Raw genomic sequence first — 20,752 nt, 5'->3', positions numbered from 1 at the left:
GGCTGTCTTTCAGACCTTAACATAGAGCACTGATTACATAATGCTGTTTATTTTTGAACATATGCATCTGACAGTGCAAGCAATGTAAGTAAGAAGTTAAATTGTGTTTCTGAAAACCAGACTAAATGAACTTGCGCTAAACTTTGCATAAGCACCAATGTTCACTGTCACATAATTAGATAATACATTCCAAACAACATCCTGCCCCCCCAAGTCAGCTTTAATAGAATTATTCCAAAAGCTCCAGGCACAAAAAAGCTCAAATGAATTACAAGTCTAAAACAAAATGAATATCATGAGAATGAAAGGTATCTACTGCACTGTTAGTGCAGAAGTATCTGTTGGAGCTAGGAACACAAGCATTTCGCTATACCCACAATAACGTCTGCTAAATATTTGCGTGACCAATAGCAATTGAATTAACTTTTTGGGGGTCCCGACCAAATTCACATAGAAATGTGAGTTAGAGCAGTCACTCATTTAAAGCAAGCCTAACGTGTAGATGCTTCACATTTAAGTTTAGTTTTTACAACTTTTACTCATAATTTAGGTACATTAGCTTCAAACAGCTGAAAACTATTTTTGGTTATTGAAAATATATTTCACAGCGGTTTAGAGGGTACAATGATTCTCTACACTATACATAGTTTGCTTAATTTCAGTTTGTCAAAACAAGCAATTAGAATTTTAGCAACCAGGAAATGGCAGACAAAATGCTGTATATTGCACCAATAAACATAGATTTCAAGCACAAGTAAAAGGTGTGATACAAACTGTTGAAATACAAGCTTAACTTGAAGTTTTTAATCTGTGAAAATAAAATGAATCACAACTAAAATGTTCTTTCTTCCTGAAGATAAGATGGTACTCAAAACAGTGTTAAATACAAAAATCATGTCTGGGAGATGATGACAATTGATTACTTCATTTAATCAAATAAAAAAATGCAGCTTCTAAATCAAACAAACCAAAAACAAATGCACTTCCAGAAAGACTTAGCTATAATTTAGAAGGAAAGTTTAGTGCACAGCGAAAAATAACATTACTTCCATAAAATAAAAATACAAGATGGGAAGGATGTGGACAATATATACAAATGGCAAAGGCAATAGCGAAGAAACATGCTGTGTGTCGACTGGTGATAAAAAAAGACATTTTCTGTGCGACTTTACCCTTTTATAGAAGATTAATTTCATACTAAACTCAGAGGACAAGTTGAAACAGATCAGGAACTGGAAAAAGGCGGGATTTCTGACGTGATGGTATCCAGTGGCTGCCAGTGACAGTTCATGAGTGAATCGTAGAGTTCCTCGCTCCTCTCCATGTATTCTGTGTTCAGTGCATCCACATCCAGCTGAGGGTTGGGGTCTGGCAGGGAAGAAAATAAAAGAGTAAATAAGCCAACAAGCCATGGCATTGGTCACAGCAGTGATCTTCAAGGCATTCCTTGTCAATCACCAAACATTACTGTAAAAAAGAAAATCTACACTACCGTTCAAAAAGTTTGGGCTCACTTAGAAATGTCCTTGTTTTGAAAGAAAAGCTATTTTTTTTGTCCATTAAAATAACATCAAATTGATGAGAAATAGTGTAGACCTTGTTAACTGTTATGGATAGGGGGCAGCATTTTCACGTTTGGATGAAAAGCGTGCCCAGAGTAAACTGCCTGCTACTCAGTCCCAGTTGCTAATATATGCATATTATTAGTAGATTTGGATAGAAAACTCTGACGTTTCTAAAACGGTTTGAATGATGTCTGTGAGTATAACAGAACTCATATGGCAGGCGAAAACCTGAGAAAAATCCAACCAGGAAGTGGGAAATCTGAGGTTTGTAGGTTTTCAACTCTTGGCCTATCGAATACAGTGTCTATGGGGTCATTTTGCACTTCCTATGGCTTCCACTAGATGTCAACAATCTTTAGAACCTTGTTTGATGCTTCTACTGTGAGGTGGGGCCGAATAAGAGGGGAATGAGTCAGAGGTCTGCCAGAATGCCTTGAGCTCGTGACGCTCGTTCACGTGAGAGCGAGCTCTGTTCCATTGCTTTTCTGAAGACAAAGGAATTCTCCGGTTGGAATATTATTGAAGATTTATGTTAAAAACATCCTAAAGGGGAGAGCACGTGATGCCGCGGAGCTGAGCAGACGTTGACAAACCGAGCTCTTCAAAGTTATTCTATTATTACCTAAATAACAACGTTGAAACAATATTCTAACATCGGCTGATAAATTGTCAAGTACTTACCTTCCCAAAGAGCCATGGACCTCCGACCGAGAGGCAAGAAGGACGACCAAAACGTCGTTGATTCCCAAGATAACGATAACGCTACAGCTAGCAAGATTAGCATTAGCCCTCATAACTCAGACAACAGTTCCAGACTGTTGCTCTCGGCCTCTTGCGAGCCTGCCGACATGCTGGCTACTCTCCTCCGGGAAATTCAGGATGGTAACAAAGGTCTTTCTATGAAAGTTGATAAGAAAACGGCTGAACTCCATTCTTCCATTGACGACCTGAAATCCTCCATGAATGATCTCCTTTTGAGAACGACTGAGGCAGAGTTGCGCATTAGCACAGTTGAAGATACCGTCGCTCGACATGACCAGATCTTGATACAACTGCAAAAGGACAATGCCTACCTCAAAACAAGGTAGATCAGATGGAGAACCAAAGCAGACGTAGTAATATCCGTGTGGTGGGATTGAAAGAGGACAGCGAGGGCCGTGACCCGGTCCGTTTCTTCACTCAATGGATCCCGGATGTCCTAGGCATAATCAACTTCACCAAGCCACTGGAAATCGAACGTGCCCACAGAACATCAGCGCCGAAACACCGGCCAGATGAGCCCCCACGGGCCGTCCTGATCAGGTTCCTCCGTTTCCAAGACAGAGAGAAGATACTGCAACTCGCAAGAGCCAAAGGGGATATCACCATCGATGGCAAGAGGGTCAGCCTTTTCCCGGATATGAGCGCGGATCTCGCCAGACGTCGCAAGCAGTTCAGACCTGCCGCCAAAGCACTGAAGGAGAAGAACATCACCGGCTACCTCATCCACCCTGCGCGGATGAAAGTTCAGTACAAAGGCCGAAGCCATCTCTTCAACACACTGGGAGAAGTGTACACTTTTCTCAAAGAACTGAGCAACGTCTGAGCCAGGACGGTCTCTCTGGGGGATAAGATGCAGTTTGTTTGTTCTCTCTTATCCGGACTGAACCGCTGATATCCTCCGGTCGCTATAATTGATTTGTACATTTACAACTAACCGTATCTTTCCGGGGTGAGTTCTATTACATTTACAGGAAAGTATATTTTGGTTTAGTCCATATCCACTGGGCGAAGCAAATAAGTGTGTTTAGGTCCACTGCTTTCCCCCTCATTTATGTTAATATTTCGAAAAAAGAAGCAGCCCTTACCGTGGGCAGTAAATATTCAGCCATAAATGTCTATTCACAATGTTTGTTTTCAATTTAGAGAGCTCGCAGGTTTTAGTTTACACCAAGGTTTAGCTAGTAAGAGCAAGATGGAAAGCGAGCAGCAACGTATCTCTACAAGTGTATTCATGTTTGATTGTTGGGATTGTGGTTTTAGTCTAACAATCGGGGTGGGTGGGATTCTTAATTTTTTCCCCCTTTTTTCTATGTTTATTGTTTCCTTCCTAAAGAGACACATAGTTCACTTCTGTGTTCACACCAAAGTTGAAACATTTCCTAACTATCTACATATGATAGATTTCCATTCAGTTACATATTTGAAACCCAACCTATGCTTAATCCACTAAAATGTCACATTCAACGTAAAAGGTCTTAACAGCCCGATTAAAAGGAAAAGAGTCTATAAATACCTTAAGAAATTAAAGGCTGACATTGTGTTTTTACAAGAAACACATCTCACAGCCAGTGAACACAAGAAATTGAAGAGGGAATGGGTAGGACAAGTTTTTGCGTCCTCTTTTAACTCAAAAGCAAGAGGAACTGCAATTTTGATAAGTAGACACATCCCCTTCTGCGTCAACAACACCATCTCTGATCCCTCTGGCAGGTTTGTTTTGGTGCAGGGGCATATATTTTCAGAGTCTTGGACCCTATTGAATATTTATGCTCCTAACTTCGATGACCATATGTTTATACAGAATGTCTTCCTTCAGGTTGCTCAAGCACCACCAGGATGGCTACTGGTTGGAGGAGATTTAATTTTTGTTTAGATACAGTTCTTGATAGGTCCTCTGATAAACCCTCACTTCTTACCAAAGCCAGCAAGCTCACCATGTCATTCATGAAAGATCTCAATTTGCTAGACATCTGGAGACAGTTGCACCCACAGGATAGGGACTACTCTTTTTATTCACACCCATAGATAACTTTTTACTATCGACACAACTGTTTCATAGAGTGTTAGATGTCGAGTATCTCCCCAGATTGCTTAGTGACCATTCTCCTCTGGTATTATCAATCTCCATTCCTACCAAGGTAAATGGAGCATATAGATGGAGACTAAATTCTACACTCCTAAAGCAACCTGAATTTTGTGCATTCATCAAAGAGCAGATCAATATTTTTACTTTGACAAACAAACCCTCCACTCCTGACAGTTTCATTCTTTGGGACACATTGAAGGCCTATCTGAGGGGACAGATCATTTCCTATACTAAAGGGCTGAAGAGAAAACACGGTGCGGAACTGAGTGCCCTTGAATCTGAAATCGCCGAGCTAGAGAAAACCTACCAAAGAGGCCCGACTAAAGATCTATACAGGCTTTTGGTAAATAAACTGAAATATAATATTCTGAACACATATCAAGCCGAGAGGGCCATCACTAAATCAAAACAGCGTTATTACGAGCTTAGAGAGAAAGCTCACAAAGTATTGGCATGGCAACTGAAAGCAGAGGAAAGTAAGAGGACAATTAATGCTATAGAAACTCTTACTAATGAGATATCTTTCGACCCTACTGAAATTAATAATACTTTTAAGAAATACTATGAAGACCTCTACACTTCCCAATCAAGCGATGATCTATCAGAGATCGACTCCTTTCTCTCCTCTCTCAACCTCCCATGCCTGTCAGGGGAAGAGAGCGAGCGCCTGAGTGAACAGTTCTCAGTTCCTGAATTGTTGGAGGCCATTAACTCCTTACCTTCTAATAAATCTCCTGGGGAGGATGGCTTCCCTCCAGAGTTCTATAAAGAATTTAGGGAGCTGTTGGTCCCCTACCTTATGGAGGTACTTAAAAAAGCCAGGGAAGACAACTGCTTTCCAGAGTCTTTCTCTCAATCCACAAGAAAGGGAAAAACCCACTAAAGTGTGCCTCCTATAGACCAATCTCTCTCCTTAACAGATTGTAAACTGGTCACCAAGATGCTATCTAAGAGACTGGAGTCATGTCTTCCCCTGTTGGTCAACCCAGATCAGACTGGCTTCATAATTAATAGATTGTCCTCCAATAATCTCAGAAGGTTCTTTGATATAATTCACCTTGCTAACAAAAACAAAATACCTAGTGTCGCAGTCTCCCTCGACGCTGAAAAGGCCTTTGATAGGGTTGAATGGCCATACCTCTTTCGCGTCTTGGAAAAGTTTGGTTTAGGTACCGTGTTTGTAAATTTGATAAAATCACTCTACAAATCTCCTAAAGCTAGGATTGCTACCAATGGGATTACCTCCTCCTCTTTCCCTCTCTATAGGGGGAACAGACAAGGTTGCCCAATCAGCCCCCACCTCTTTGCCCTCGCCATCGAACCGTTGGCTGAGGCTATTAGAACGTGCCCTGACATACATGGCTTTGAGGTGGGCCCCCATACCCATAAATGATCACTCTTTGCGGACGACCTTGTCTTATTTCTAACAAACCCAGAACACTCCCTCTCTCACTTGCAGATCCTACTACAGTGTTATAGTTCTTTCTCTGGATATAAGGTCAATTTTGATAAAAGTGAAATCTTACCGTTGTCTGTCTTTGACCATCATACCATCAAGCACAAGTTTCCTTTTAGATGGTCACCTATGGGCTTCACATATTTGGGCATAATGGTGGATGGTAATCTGAACAACCTCTATAAACTCAATCTGGCCAGTTTGTTGCAAAAGGTGGAGGGTGACCTTTGTAAATGGATGGACTTACCTCTTACCCGACTGGGTAGAATCAATGTAATTAAAATGAATGTCCTGCCCAGATTTCTATATCTGTTTCAATCTCTCCCTATCCCTGTTCCCGCAGCATTCTTTTCTTCTCTCGACAAGCTGACCAGACGGTTTATCTGGCACGGCAAAACCCCTAGGATTGGCCTGGATAAACTGACCCTTGATTACAGTCAAGGGGGCTTAAACCTCCCCAATTTTAGAATGTACTACTGGGCAGCACAGTCTAGGTTTCTGGCTCAGAGGTTTGACAAGGGTCCCTCTCCCTCATGGTTGAACATTGAAAAGCTTGAGGTAAATGATGACACTGGGGCAGAATTGTTTTACAAATGGGACAGAAAATGTATAAAAACCATCACAGACAACCCTTTAAATCATACATTCTGTCCTGGCATGGTGCAAACTGCATGAGCTGTTCGGACGAGGGGGATTCCTTTCCCCTAAAACCCCTTTATGGAACAATAGATTGATTCCTATGTTTTTCCAGAATAGTAACTTTAGACCATGGTCTGATAAGGGGATCACTCTTCTGGAACATTGTTACGAGGAGGGAGTTCTTATGTCTTTTGATCAGCTGAAACAGAAATACCACTTGCCTAACAGGGACTTCTTTAGCTACCTACAACTACGAAACTTTATTAGGGTGTCTCTCAAGGGACAATGGAACCTACCTAAGATGTCGCCTATTGAACAACTCTGCCACGCAGACCAACCACTGTTCAAGACCATTTCCCGTGTTTACGATGCTCTTATGTCAGGACTAACACTGCCTGGGCTAGATAAACCCCGACTTAGATGGGAAAAAGATCTGGGTATTGATCTTGATGAGGGTCTATGGAGTGACCTATGCAGGGATGGTGTTACATCCACATTGAACTCCAGATACAGACTGATCCAGTTTCATTTCCTCCATCAGCTCTATATCACCCCATCTAGACTGCACAAGTTCAACCCTGATATCTCCTCCCTATGTTTTAGATGTGGCTCAGATGAAGGAACATTCCTCCATTCCACTTGGCAGTGTTCAAAACTACACGGTTTCTGGCAGGGGGTATGCGATACCATATCCTCAATTCACGGGGTTGCATTCCCTTTAGACCCGGAGGTCTGTCTACTGGGCAACTTTACTAACACCAATCTTAGGCAAAGCCATACTATAAAGCTAACAGAAATATTGCTAGTGATTGCCAAGAAATGTATTGCCTTGAAATGGAAATTGGATTCCTCCCTGCCAGTTGCAATGTGGCTATCAGAAGTTAATAGCTGTATCCCACAGGAGAAAATTACTTACTGCTTGAGGAATAAGTTAAAGACATTTTACAGAATTTGGCAACCTTTTGACTATATGGAGAATCTCCCCCCACATCACATTGAATGAATCTCTATATTATCCGTATATAATGTTTCACACGTAATGTATAATATGTAGCCTACGGCAGGTGACCATATGATCCAATGTCTCATTTTTTCTTTTATTTTTTTATTGTATGTTTGTATGTATAATTTGTTTTCTTTTTTCTTTCTTTGTTACGCTCGTCTGTTACTTTGTCCTATTGCTGTCTAATATCTTTTCACCTTTGTCTTGAATGTTAATTGGAAAATGCAAAAATAAAATATATATAAAAAATAAAAAAAACATCCTAAAGATTTATTCTATACTTCGTTTGACATGTTTCTACGGACTGTAATATGCCTTTGTCTAAACTTTTCCCTGGACCTGCCCCGAGTTTAGATTGTGTACTGAACGCGCGAACCAAAAGGAGTCATTTGGACATAAATGGACTTTATGGAACAAATCAAACATTTATTGTGGAACTGGGATTCCTGGGAGTGCATTCTGATGAAGATAATCAAAGGTAAGTGAATATTTATAATGCCATTTCTGACTTATGTTGACTCCAACATGGCGGATATCTCTTTGGGTTGATTTGTCGTCTGAGCGCCGTACTCAGATTATTGCATGGTTTCCTTTTTCCGTAAAGTTTATTTGAAATCTGACACAGCGGTTGCATTAAGGAGAAGTATATCTTTAATGGCAACCGATGCCTCACAAGTCCTCAACTGGCAGCTTCATTAAATAGTACCCGCAAAACACCAGTCTCAACGTCAACAGTGAAGCGGCGACTCCGAGATGCTGGCCTTCTAGGCAGAGTTCCTCTGTCCAGTGTCTGTTATTTTGCCCATCTTAATCTTTTATTTGTATTGGCCAGTCTGAGATATGGCTTTTTCTTTGCAACTACCTAGAAGGCCAGCATCCCAGAGTCACCTCTTCACTGATGTTGAGACTGGTGTTTTGCGGGTACTATTTAATGAAGCTGCCAGTTGAGGACTTGTGATGTGTCTTTCTCAAACTAGACACTAATGTACTTGTCCTCTTGCTCAGTTGTGCACTGGGGCCTCCCACTCTTTCTGTTCTGGTTAGAGCCAGTTTGCTCTGTTCTGTGAAGGGAGTAGTACACAGCGTTGTACGAGATCTTCAGTTTCTTGGCAATTTCTCGCATGGAATAGCCTTAATTTCTCAGAACAAGAATAGACTGACGAGTTTCAGAAGGAAGTTCTTTGTGTCTGGCCATTTTGAGCCTGTAATCGAACCCACAAATGCTGATGCTCCAGATACTCAACTCGACTAAAGAAGGCCAGTTTCATTGCTTCTTTAATCTGCACAACAGTTTTCAGCTGTGCTAACATAATTGCAAAAGGGTTTTCTAATGATCAATTAGTCTATTAAAATGATAAACTTGGATTAGCTAACACAACGTGCCATTGGAACTCAGGAGTGATGGTTGTTGATAATGGGCCTCTGTACACCTGTAGATATTCCATTGAATTTTTTAAAATAATAATAATACAAATCAGCCATTTCCAGCTACAATAGTCATTTACAACATTAACAATGTCTACACTGTATTTCTGATCAATTTGATGTTATTTTAATGGACATAAGACAAAAGGTGCTTTTCTTTCAAAAACAAGGACATTTCTAAGTGACCCCAAACTTTCGAACGGTAGTGTGTGAGATATATGGCGGTAAGTGCACTTGATTCAGCAGCCCTAGCGCCGGGAAGGCAAAGTGTTCCCATTTTTAACCATTTCATGTGTCTGAAAGTAGAACGCCGCCTAAACGGCAGGCCCGGAGACCAAATCAAGTACACCTATAGGCCTACCGGAGGCCAATCAGATCACCGTGTCTGCAGTTTCCTCGAGCCATAGACTAAAAAGAAACCTCGAACGCACAGCAAAGTTGATACCGTGAGATAAAACTTAAAACCATGACTAGCGAGAGACTCAATGAATATAGGAATGAGCTGCTGTTTTTATGGATGGTTAAGTTACTCAGCACAGTGAACACTTATAAGCCATAAAATGCACGTTCTCCCAACAACCAGCACTGCAGCCACAATGAATAAGTATAGCAAAGTGTTCCGATAAGCTTGGGTTATTATTAGCGCCTTGTATTTTTTAATGTCGAGGAATATTTCACTTTCTCCGGTCATAGGAGTAACATGAATTGGTGCATAAAGCAGAATAATGCAGTGTGACTTGAGTGTCGCATTCAGCTGGAAGACGGTGCCCCCTTTTCTCAGCGGAGGGAGAGCCAGTGAGTCGGGTGAGAGGCAGCCTCACCGCTGCGCCGTCCCTCCCCTCACTGACCAATTACTATTACCAGTGTCTTGATATACCTAACATTTGGTTTATATAACTTCAAAATGGTCTGAGAAGAACATTAGCAGGGCAATTCAAGCATAGCCAATATGGAGTGATAATGTATTGCACCTACTGCACAAACCTCATTGCTACAGACCTGTTTTTAATTGGTTAATGTTGCATTGGGTAACATTTTTTTAGTCAAAAAAAATAAAAAATAAAATATGTATATATATATATATATATGTATATATATATATATATATATATATATATTTTTTTTTTTAAATAATCTGAGCGGTAGATCTCGGCTTGCATTTTGACTCAGAAAAGGTTAGTGACCAATGTTTTACAGGGCCAATGTAACAGTCAGGCAATGGTAACAATACATTTAACATTTTCACACCGGAGTTCCAAATATCTCTTACCGGTCACCCCCGCGTGAGTCGTTTTAGGCACGTAATGTCCGAATGCACCCACTGTTCCAAAATGTTATTATTACGCAACAGGACAGTTAACACATGTTGCCTGTTAATTAGTTTCAACTTGTCAAATTCAAATTATTTTCTAACAGTTTGAATTGGTGTTCTGACTCATTGACATAGTAGTCCATTTTAGCGATGCGGACAATTTATGTTTGAGGCTTTACTGAGCCAGATAAACTTCTCTCTTCACTCATGTTAGCGCAGATAAAGTATGCATATATTTGTGCAGTCCTGCAAGAATTGGAACACTTTCTTGCTGGCACTCGCTTTGCCTTCCTTGTTGTTTTCCTTATACATGTGTGCATTCCTATCAAAGTAAGTTCCTTATTTTCTGTATATTGTGTTGTCGTTTCTACTGTAGGCGTATGTATGGAGCATAATGTATTTACAGTTTTATTCACATTTACAATTACTGGTGAAAAATAATGTATTCTGATTATTGCATATATTGTAATGGACACCTATGATGTGTGTAAAATACTTTAAGGTTGTACTGATTATAATGAGCTAAGCTATTTGCCAGCTATGTGTTGCGCCATGTTTGTATACATTATATAAAGCATTCTGGGTGTCACGTAATTGGTCAGACCAAATATGTTATAATGACTTGAAGGAATGGTTCACTCATCTTTCAGGTAAACTTCCGTTAGTGAATGATCGTAGACGACACACCCCCTTCAACATGCATAGTATAAATAGACCAAACTCATCTTGTCTCCTCTCTGGTTGATGCGAAAAAAACAAGCATGGCGGCACGCACAAACTACCCATCGTCGGATTACTTTCGATTCCTAAAAAGTGTTTTACTCAATTATTTTGATCAATGGTGAGCTCACCTGTGATGTGATTAATTATAAATAGTAATTGCTATTAGCTAATTCATTTTGTAGTTTGTCAGCCGAGTTATAAAAATATGACCGCTTGTGTTACGTCAATCTTTCATCAGAAAGCTCTAGGACAAATGTAGCCAACATTTTTCCGGTTTGGATGATTGTGTTATGCTGTAGCTACTTCTGTGAATGTCTGAACACTGTACCCAAAAATAAACAGCTCACATTCTGAACATAACTTTGTAAGGACTGTGTTTGTGCAAAATGTTTCTGAAAAAACAGTGGCCAACTCAAACGCTGATTGTTGCGTCATTCGAAACTGTACGTTCTAAATAAGCGTTCTAATCACACCAGTCTGATCGTACGCTACAGGGACCACTGTAGAACGATCACACCTGTGTGTTGGAACGTGTGAAAAGGTTAAAAGAAACAACAAATAACTTATCTGCAGCACATTGCATTTTCCTTTAGTACATATAATAGGATAGTGAGGACTTACCTTCTGCTGCCTCTTCTTCAGGCTCATCTGTGGACTCCTGCGGTTGCTAATGGGAAAGACAAGACAACTGAAATGAATCATTGTGAACCCTTGAGGATGACTGTTGGCAATCCTTTTTTGACATATCATTACATTATGGGATAAGGTACGGGGAATTATGAGGGGGAAGATCCCAGGAGCTTGTCAGGAAGCCTTACCTCGGAGGAAGTCTGCATGTCTGTGGGCATGCCAATGGGAGGTGGGGGTCCCATCATCCCATGGGGGCCTGGAGCAGGGTACCCTCCATAGGGACCATAGCCACCGTAGTTGTAGCTGTTGTACTGGTCATAGCCCCAATGAGGGTAGTAGTTCTGGTTGGGTTGTTGATAGTACGGCTGTTGGTAATTGTTGTGGTAGGAGTTGTGGTTCTGGTTGTTATAGCTGTTCATTTTATGGCTAAAAAGCAAGGAAACACGGGGTGGGAAATTGTTAGGTTCAGCAGATGTCAAGTTAGGAGGACAATCATGCATATGAGATCAACTTTCAACAAAGAGTGACCGGCATGCCACTAATCAAACCTAATATTGTATAATTTCCACAGTAATAGAACCATACCTCTTGTTCACAGCTATGCTGATCCTGATTGGTTTCGTCCCCAGGCCTGAGGCGTTCTGACACTCATCGATGGCTTTCTTCTGTTCGTTCTCGTCCCCAAACTTGATGAAACCATAACCTCTGCGAGACCAAGCACAACACTAAAACCCTGAGCACACGTTCTCTCCGGGCTTAGCGTATCATGCTTATCAAACACGTAATTAATTAGAAAACAAAAATGGTATGGTAGAACTGAAACTTGTTGTTTTACTTTTAATATGAAGTAGCATCACTTCAATTGTGAGTTGCTCTTGCTTACCCTATATGGGGAAAACAATAGTTTTAGCATAAATGTCAGAAACAAACCTTTTCCAGTATTTTGGGGAAAATATACCAGCGGTGAAGATACGCAAGACACAAATATGTCTACACACAATCCAATTAAACAAATATATTGTTAAAAATGTCATGCGATTTTCCAAGGAATTTAAATGTAATGAAATGTCAGATTAATCAATCTGAAGCAGAAATTAAATTCAAATTGTGTTCAAATCAGGTGGTGCATTACCAGCATCACCAAATAACATGACTATGTCTGTTCAGCGCTCATACCTGGAGTTACCATACTGATCAGAGACCACTTTCCCTCCTTTGCAGGAAGGGTACTTCTTCAGGAAGAACTGATGGAGTTGGTAGTCGTCCACCTCTGAAGACAGATCTCCGACAAAGACTGAAAATTCCAGGCTGAGCAGAGCCATGAGGGACAGAGAGCAAGATATATAACCAAGGTGTCCTAAATTACCAACATCATAGCGTCTAGCGGTTTCTTTTTTTACAATCTATTTTTCTGTAGGTGGAAAATATCACAGAGCAGTGTACATAATAAACACGTTACTGCAGGTTCCAACAACAGAAGAATGCCTCAAAATGAGGAAGAAAGTTAACAGCTTACCCAGCTTCTGGCCGTTTCCCATAAGTTGCATAGTTTAACTTAAACTTTCTGGGCTATACAGGAAGAAAGAACAAGCAATCAAGCACCTTCAAAGACAAATGCGTGTAGTAAGGACATATTGCTAGAAAATAAAGAGTATATTAGAAAAGGACATTTTATTTGGTTTACATACCTCCACCACCCAGTACAGGCTTTATCCCATTCGTCAGTTAGTTCCTAACAGAGTTTATTCACCAGCTTCAAACAAAGTAAATTTACAAACAGCCTCAACCACCACCATCAGGAAGAAAACGGAGCTCAGTAACTTGGCTGTCATGTAAATTTGAGATATTCTGTTCCATCAACCTCAAATTAAGGTGGGGGCCAATGATAGTGAAGCTCCGCTATACACAACACATTTTGAAAAAAGTATCAAACTAAAACAAGAGGGTGGTTGTCCACTAATACATAATCAGTAAGTTGTTTAAATGAACTATGAATATTAGAAATGTCAAGCATATAATGAGTGCTCACCGGATTTGATCCAGGAACAAGCTTCCCATTCAGTCTGTGAACGCATCGGTCAACGCTGGCTTCGTCTGCCATTTCCACAAAGCAATAGCCTGCCGATCCTCTGTAGCACAAGAGATTGTATTAGTGACAATATGATACACCCACATTTAGAAACAGGACAGAAAAAAAACAATGTAGGGTAATAATATCCCACAAATACTGTATTTTGGAATTTCAGTATCAATTCACAGCGCTGTGGTAAGTAAACTAACTACTTCACTGGAATTACACCAGGTGGTTCTATAACAAGTGATGTTTTAGGTTTGACATTGTAGCTGATGGGGTCCAATTAGATTGTATTTTGATCAGTGACAGATGCACATTTGGGCATGTAATGGCTTGATCTATATACAATGCCACAGTGTGTATTACAAACTGGTCAGTGGCCTACTTTCAAAGATGGAAACAAATGCTAAACACTAGCCCATTCATATATGCTAACTACCATTAGCGTCTACTGATGAAGGCATCTTCCCGGGGGACTTTCATTACACTTGCTCTAAATGTTAAAGAGTAGGAAGCATGAGTTTTTAATCACCAAAGTAACAGTGTGGTCAAAGACTTAGTTGTGGTCCCAATCTGGTTATATTCATTAACTTATTTGAGGATATCTTCGGAACTACCCACATATACATTTTTCTCGACGTCACATGGAGGATCTACTCTGTGCTACCGAGTTCGTATGCTAGCTAGCTCAAGCTGGCAAATGTTACCCACAACTCATGCTCTTCACAGGCTTGTTATCTAGTTGGAACCTGATAGCATTGCAGGCTCTGGTGCCTTCTTGTGAAAATCATACCTGCTTGCTCTAATTGCGTAACAGTGGTACCTCGTCTATTCTCCTTTTTGTTTTGTCAACTTTTAGGCTGAAAACCCCATGGAGAGAAGGGTTTGAGAGCTAGCTAAACACATGATATCACTCACTACATTAAACACGTCTGTGATTAACATACCCCGTTACTCTGTGGGTAATGATCTTAACACCATACGCCGTCTCGCCCATAGTGCTGAAGGCCTGTTTGATGAAATTCTCATCCATGTATGGGTCCAGCTATAAAGAAGATAAAGATTATTGAGTAGTTGTCTGTAAAATATACACTTACGCAATAAGGCCAGAGGGGGGTGTAGCATTTGGCCAATATACCACGGCTAAGGGCTGTTCTTATGCGCAACGCAGAATACATGGACACAGTGCTTAGCAGTGGTATATTGGCTATAGAGCACAAACCTCTGAGGTCACTTATTGCTATTATAAACTGGTTACCAACATAATTAGAGCAGTAAAATGAAATGTTTTGTCATACCCATTGCAATTATAAACTAGGTGGTTCGAGCCCTGATTAGCTGAAAGCCATGGTATATTTAAGCAATAAGGCCTGAGGAGGTGTGTGTATATGGCCAATGTGCCACAGCCAAGGGCTATTCTTAGTCACAATGCAACTCTGGAGTGCCTGGACAAAGCCCTTAGCCATGATATATTGTCCATATATCACAAACCCCTGAGGTGCCTTATTGCTATTATAAACTGGTTGCCAATGTAATTAGGGCAGTAAAATGTCTTGTCATACCCATGGTACAAAGTCTGTTATAAACGTGGTGGTTCGAGCCATGAATGCTGATGGGTATATTAAGCCGTATACCACGGGTATGACAAAACAATGTAATTAGTAAAAATAAAATGTTAACTTTTTAATAATAGCAATAAGGTACCTCATGAGTTTGTGATATATGGCCAATATAATCACGGCTAAGGGCTTTGTCCAGACACTCCAGAGCTGCGTTGCGACTTAGAACAGCCCTTAGCAGTGGTAACGTTATATTGGCCAAATACCACACCTCCTCAGGTCTAATTGCTTAAAATATCCCATTCATATCCATGAAATGTACAAACTCAAGCCAGGAAATTGAGATCAATGTAGAGATAATACTGATAGATTATAAGTGATAGACCTACCTAGCTAGCCAAATAGTGCTAATGTGGCCAAAGAATTACATACAACAAATGTTAACCCACATTTCTACCGCTCAGAAGTAGCAGTTATTAGGTGCTAGTAGTAACTTACTAACTACTAATAGAATATTACAAGCCGCTGCCATGGTTAGTAACGTCAGGCCCAGCCAGGGCAGCATCACCATAACGTTAGCAAGCAAACGTTAACCAAACTGTCGGGAACGTTAACGTTACTTTAGAGAAGTAAATACTGCGAATACACCATTGACTGTATTTCTTATCCTGTTTTTAAAATAACACCATAGACATTACCGTTACGTCTCCCAAAAAGTTGTTGTGAGGTATCTAACGTTAGTAAATTACGTTGCTAAAATAGCTAAGTTAGCTAACTAAAACAATTGTCTGTGCTAAAACGTTTGTTACCAGTAACGTTAATGCAAAATTATTAAAACAGAGCAAACATACATCACCCATCCAAAGGCTTGTCATTCTGTTGAACATCTTGGTGGTTTATTGTCGGAGGGTCTCCAATAAATGCGAATATGTAAGTTAGGTAGCTACGTTTACGAATGGCTGGCTAATGACTAACGTTAGCGAGCTCCTCCTCCCGAAACTGGCGTTGTTTCAAAGGGCTGCATAGTGAAATTATGTGAGGTTTACTTCTTCCTCGTCTTCTTCTACTTCTATCATATATCATGATATATGGCGGTCCGCAAACCAACTTTAAAAGTGCATGCCGCCATCTACTGTACTGGAGTGTGTGGTCAATCAAGGTTTACAACATTTCTAAATCCTCCTACCTAACTCAATACTTCTGAGAAAATAAAAAGAGCCCTACTAACTTCTAATAGACCCTCTCCCATCCCCACCGGCTCTGACACTCGCTGGATGTGGCAGGGCTTACAAACTATTACAGACTACAAAGGGAAGCACAGCCTCGAGCTGCCCGGTGACACGAGCCTACCAGACGAGCTAAATAACATCTATGCTCTCTTCGAAGCAAGTAACACTTAAACATGCATGAGAGTATCAGCTGTTCCGGACGACTGTGTGATCACACTCTCCACAGCCGATGTGAGTAAGACCTTCAAACAGGTCAACATTCACAAGGCCGCAGAGCAAGACGGATTACCAGGACATGTGCTCCGAGCATGCGCTGACCAACTGGCAACTGTCTTCACTGACATTTTCAACCTCTCCCTGTCTGAGTCTGTAATACCAACATGTTTCAAGCAGACCACCATAGTCCATGTACCCAAGAACACTAAGGTAGCCTGCCTAAATGACTACCCGACCCGTTGCACTCAAGTCTGTAGCCATGAAATGCTTTGAAAGGCTGGTCATGGCTCACATCAACACCATTATCCCAGAAACCCTAGACCCACCCCAATTTGCATACCGCACCAGCAGATCCATAGATGATTCAATCTCTATTGCACTCCACACTGCCCTTTCACACCTGGACAAAAGGAGAATGCTATTAATTGACTACAGCTCAGCATTCAACACCATAGTGCCTTCAAAGCTCAAATCAAATTGCATTGGTCACATACACAAGGTTAGCAGATGTTAATACGAGTGTAGCGAAATGCTTGTGCTTCTAGTTCCGACAGTGCAGTAATATCTAACAAGTAATCTAACAATTCCCCAACAACTACCTAATACACACAAATCTAAAGGGGTGAATGAGAATATCTACATATAAATATATGGATGAGCGATGGCCGAGTGGCATAGGCAAGGTGCAATAGATGGTGTAAAATAGAGTACATACAGTTGAAGTCAGAAGTTTACATACACCTTAGCCACATACATTTAAACTCAGATTTTCACAATTCCTGACATTTAATCCTTGTAAAAATTCCCTGTCTTAGGTCAGTTAGGATCACCACTTTATTTTAAGAATGTGAAATGTCAGAATAATAGAAGAGAGAATGATTTATTTCAGCTTTTATTTTCAGCTCACATTCCCAGTGGGTCAGAAGTTTACATACACTCAATTAGTATTTGGTAGCATTGCCTTTAAATTGTTTAACTTGGGTCAAACGTTTCAGGTAGCCTTCCACAAGCTTCCCACAATAAGTTGGGTGAATTTTGGCCCATTCCTCCTGACAAAGCCGAGTCAGGTTTCTAGGCCTCCTTGCTCGCACATGCTTTTTCAGTTCTGCCCACAAATTTTCTATAGGATTGAGGTCAGTGCTTTGTGATGGCCACTCCAATACCTTGACTATGTTGTCTTTCAGCCATTTTTCCACAACTTTGGAAGTATGCTTGGGGTCATTGTCCATTTGGAAGACCCATTTGCGACCAAGCTTTAACTTTGGGGGTGCTTTGCTGCCTCCTGCAGGATGATGCTGCCACCCCCGTGCTTCATGGTTGGGATGATGTTCTTCGGCTTGCAAACATCCCCCTTTTTCCTCCATCCAACCAGCCGTGGGTGAACAGGGAGTACAGGAGGGGGCTGAGCACGCACCCTTGTGGGGCCCCAGTGTTGAGGGTCAGAGAAGTGGAGATGTTGTTTCCTACCTTCACCACCTGGGGGCAGCCCGTCAGAAAGTCCAGGACCCAATTGCACAGGGCATGGTTGAGACCCAGGGCCTCCAGCTTGATGATGAGCTTGGAGGGTACTATGGTGTTGAATGCTGAGCTGTAGTCAATGAACAGCATTCTTACATAGGTATTCCTCTTGTTCAGATGGGATAGGGCAGTGTGCAGTGTGATGGCGATTGCATCGCCTGTGGACCTGTTGGGGCAGCATGCAAACTGAAGTGTGTCTAGGGTGGCCGGTAAGGTGGAGGTGATATGATCCTTGACTAGTCTCTCAAAGCACTTCATGATGACAGAAGTGAATGCTACAGGGCGGTAGTCATTTAGTTCAGTTACCTTTGCCTTCTTGAGTACAAGAACAATGGTGGCCATCTTAAAGCAAGTGGGGACAACAGACTGGGATAGGGAGCGATTGAATGCTCTGAGGACGTGGCTAGGGATGCCGTCTGGGCCAGCAGCCTTGCGAGGGTTAACATGTTTAAATGTTTTACTCACGTCGTCCTCAAAGCGGGCAAAGAAGCTAAGGACCCTGGGACTAAACACCTCCCTCTGCAACTGGATCCTGGCCACCCCCAGGTGGTAAAGGTAGGTAACAACACATCCGCCATGCTGATCCTCAACACGGGGGCCCCTCAGGGGTGCGTGCTAAGCTCCCTCCTGTACTCCCTGTTCACTCATGACTGCACGGCCAGGCCCGACTCCAACACCATCATTAAGTTTGCTGATGACACAATATTTGCAGGCCTAATCACCAACAACAATGTGACAGCCTATAGGGAGGAGGTCAGAGACCTGACCGTGTGGTGCTAGGACAACAACCTCTCCCTTAACGTGATCAAGACAAAGGAGATGATTGTGGACTACAGGAAAATTAGGACCAATCACGCTCCCATTCTCATCGACGGGGCTGCAGTGGAGTAGGTTGAGAGCTTCAAGTTCCTTGGCGTCCACATCACCAACAAACTAACATGGTCCAAGCACACCAAGACAGTCGTGAAGAGGGTACGACAAAACCTATTCCCCCTCAGGAGACTGAAAAGATTTGGCATGGGTCCTCAGATCCTCAAAACGTTTTACAGCTGCACCATCGAGAGCATCCTGATTAGAGGTCGACAGATTAATCGGAATGGCCAATTAATTAGGGCCGATTTCAAGTTTTCATAACAATCTGAAATCGGTATTTTTGGGCGCCGATTTGCCAATTTTTTAAATATATCTATTTTTTACACCTTTATTTAATCTTTATTTAACTAGGCAAGTCAGTTAAGAACACATTCTTATTTTCAATGACGGCCTACGAACGTTCTGCCTCGTTCAGGGGCAGAACGACAGATTTTTAACCTTGTCAGCTCGGGGGATCCAATCTTGCAACCCTACAGTTAACTAGTCCAATGCTCTAACACCTGATTACATTGCACTCCACGAGGAGCCGGCCTGTTAAGCGAATGCAGTAAGCTAAGGTAAATTGCTAGCTAGCATTAAACTTATCTTATAAAAAACAATCAATCAATGACTGTCATTGCTCCAATGTGTACGTAACCATAAACATCAATGCCTTTCTTAAAATCAATACACAAGTATATATTTTTAAACCTGCATATTTAGCTAAAAGAAATCCAGGTTAGCAGGCAATATTAACCAGGTGAAATTGTGTCATTTCTCTTGCGTTCATTGCACGCAGAGTCAGGGTATATGCAACAGTTTGGGCCGCCTGGCTCTTTGCGAACTAATTTGCCAGAATTTTACGTAATTATGACATAACATTGAAGGTTGTGCAATGTAACAGGAATATTTAGACTCATGGATGCCACCCGTTAGATAAAATACGGAACGGAATAAACGTTTTGTTTTCGAGGTGATAGTTTCCGGATTAGTCAAAGGTATATGGTTTAGAGAGAAATAGTCGACGCGTTATAATTCCTGTAATAACTTGCGGCTGAACTTGAAAGGGGTTCCTTCGTTATTTTACCGTTCATGTCTTCCATAGAGAATGTCTTGATCTACTTCAAATAAGGTCTGTGTTTCGCGGAGGAGCAGACTGACAGGGGACCATGCAGACAAGCTCGGCTTTCTGCACTACAACCTAAAACTTCTTAACTGGGAATATTGAAGACCCATGAAAGCTGGTGGTTCGTTTTAACATATTTTCTACTGTTATTTGAGACTAAATTGATTTTATTTATGTATTATATTAAGTTAAAATAAAAGTGTTCATTGTTCATTCAGTATTGTTGCAATTGTCATTATTACAAAAATGTGTGTGTGTGTATGATATATATATATACACTGCTCAAAAAAATAAAGGGAACACTTAAACAACACAATGTAACTCCAAGTCAATCACACTTCTGTGAAATCAAACTGTCCACTTAGGAAGCAACACTGATTGACAATACATTTCACATGCTGTTGTGCAAATGGAATAGACAAAAGGTGGAAATTATAGGCAATTAGCAAGACACCCCCAATAAAGGAGTGGTTCTGCAGGTGGTGACCACAGACCACTTCTCAGTTCCTATGCTTCCTGGCTGATGTTTTGGTCACTTTTGAATGCTGGCGGTGCTTTCACTCTAGTGGTAGCATGA

The 20,752-nt window shown here is 41.2% G+C and overlaps 1 protein-coding gene across 1 annotated transcript; it reads right to left on the bottom strand.

The window, feature by feature from the left end:
• Positions 1-33: 33 nt before the first annotated feature.
• Positions 34-16,287, bottom strand: LOC139550700 (tRNA selenocysteine 1-associated protein 1-like). The gene is made up of 9 exons (XM_071361777.1): positions 16,086-16,287; positions 14,623-14,720; positions 13,631-13,730; positions 13,118-13,170; positions 12,778-12,909; positions 12,187-12,306; positions 11,790-12,027; positions 11,593-11,638; positions 34-1,368 (listed from the first exon to the last, which is right to left on the bottom strand). The coding sequence occupies exons 1-9, from the start codon at positions 16,119-16,121 to the stop codon at positions 1,226-1,228; spliced, it is 966 nt and encodes a 321-aa protein (XP_071217878.1). The 5' UTR covers positions 16,122-16,287; the 3' UTR covers positions 34-1,225.
• Between the last annotated feature and the right edge of the window lie 4,465 nt (positions 16,288-20,752).

The sequence above is a fragment of the Salvelinus alpinus genome, chromosome 23 (assembly GCF_045679555.1).
Source record: "Salvelinus alpinus chromosome 23, SLU_Salpinus.1, whole genome shotgun sequence".
Lineage (NCBI taxonomy): Eukaryota > Metazoa > Chordata > Actinopteri > Salmoniformes > Salmonidae > Salvelinus > Salvelinus alpinus.
Note: the sequence above shows the minus strand (reverse complement) of the source record. Positions and strands in the feature narration are given on the sequence as shown.

What these genes read in the sequence shown, in the direction of transcription:
- LOC139550700 (XM_071361777.1), bottom strand. Translation starts at nt 16,121, where the DNA reads ATGTTCAACAGAATGACAAGCCTTTGGATGGGTGAT. An exon ending in CAAGCCTTTGGATGGGTGAT is followed by an intron (nt 14,721 to 16,085) that starts GTATGTTTGCTC and finishes TCTTCTTTATAG; the next exon opens with CTGGACCCATACATGGATGA. An exon ending in AGCATAGCTGTGAACAAGAG is followed by an intron (nt 12,028 to 12,186) that starts GTATGGTTCTAT and finishes CTTGCTTTTTAG; the next exon opens with CCATAAAATGAACAGCTATA.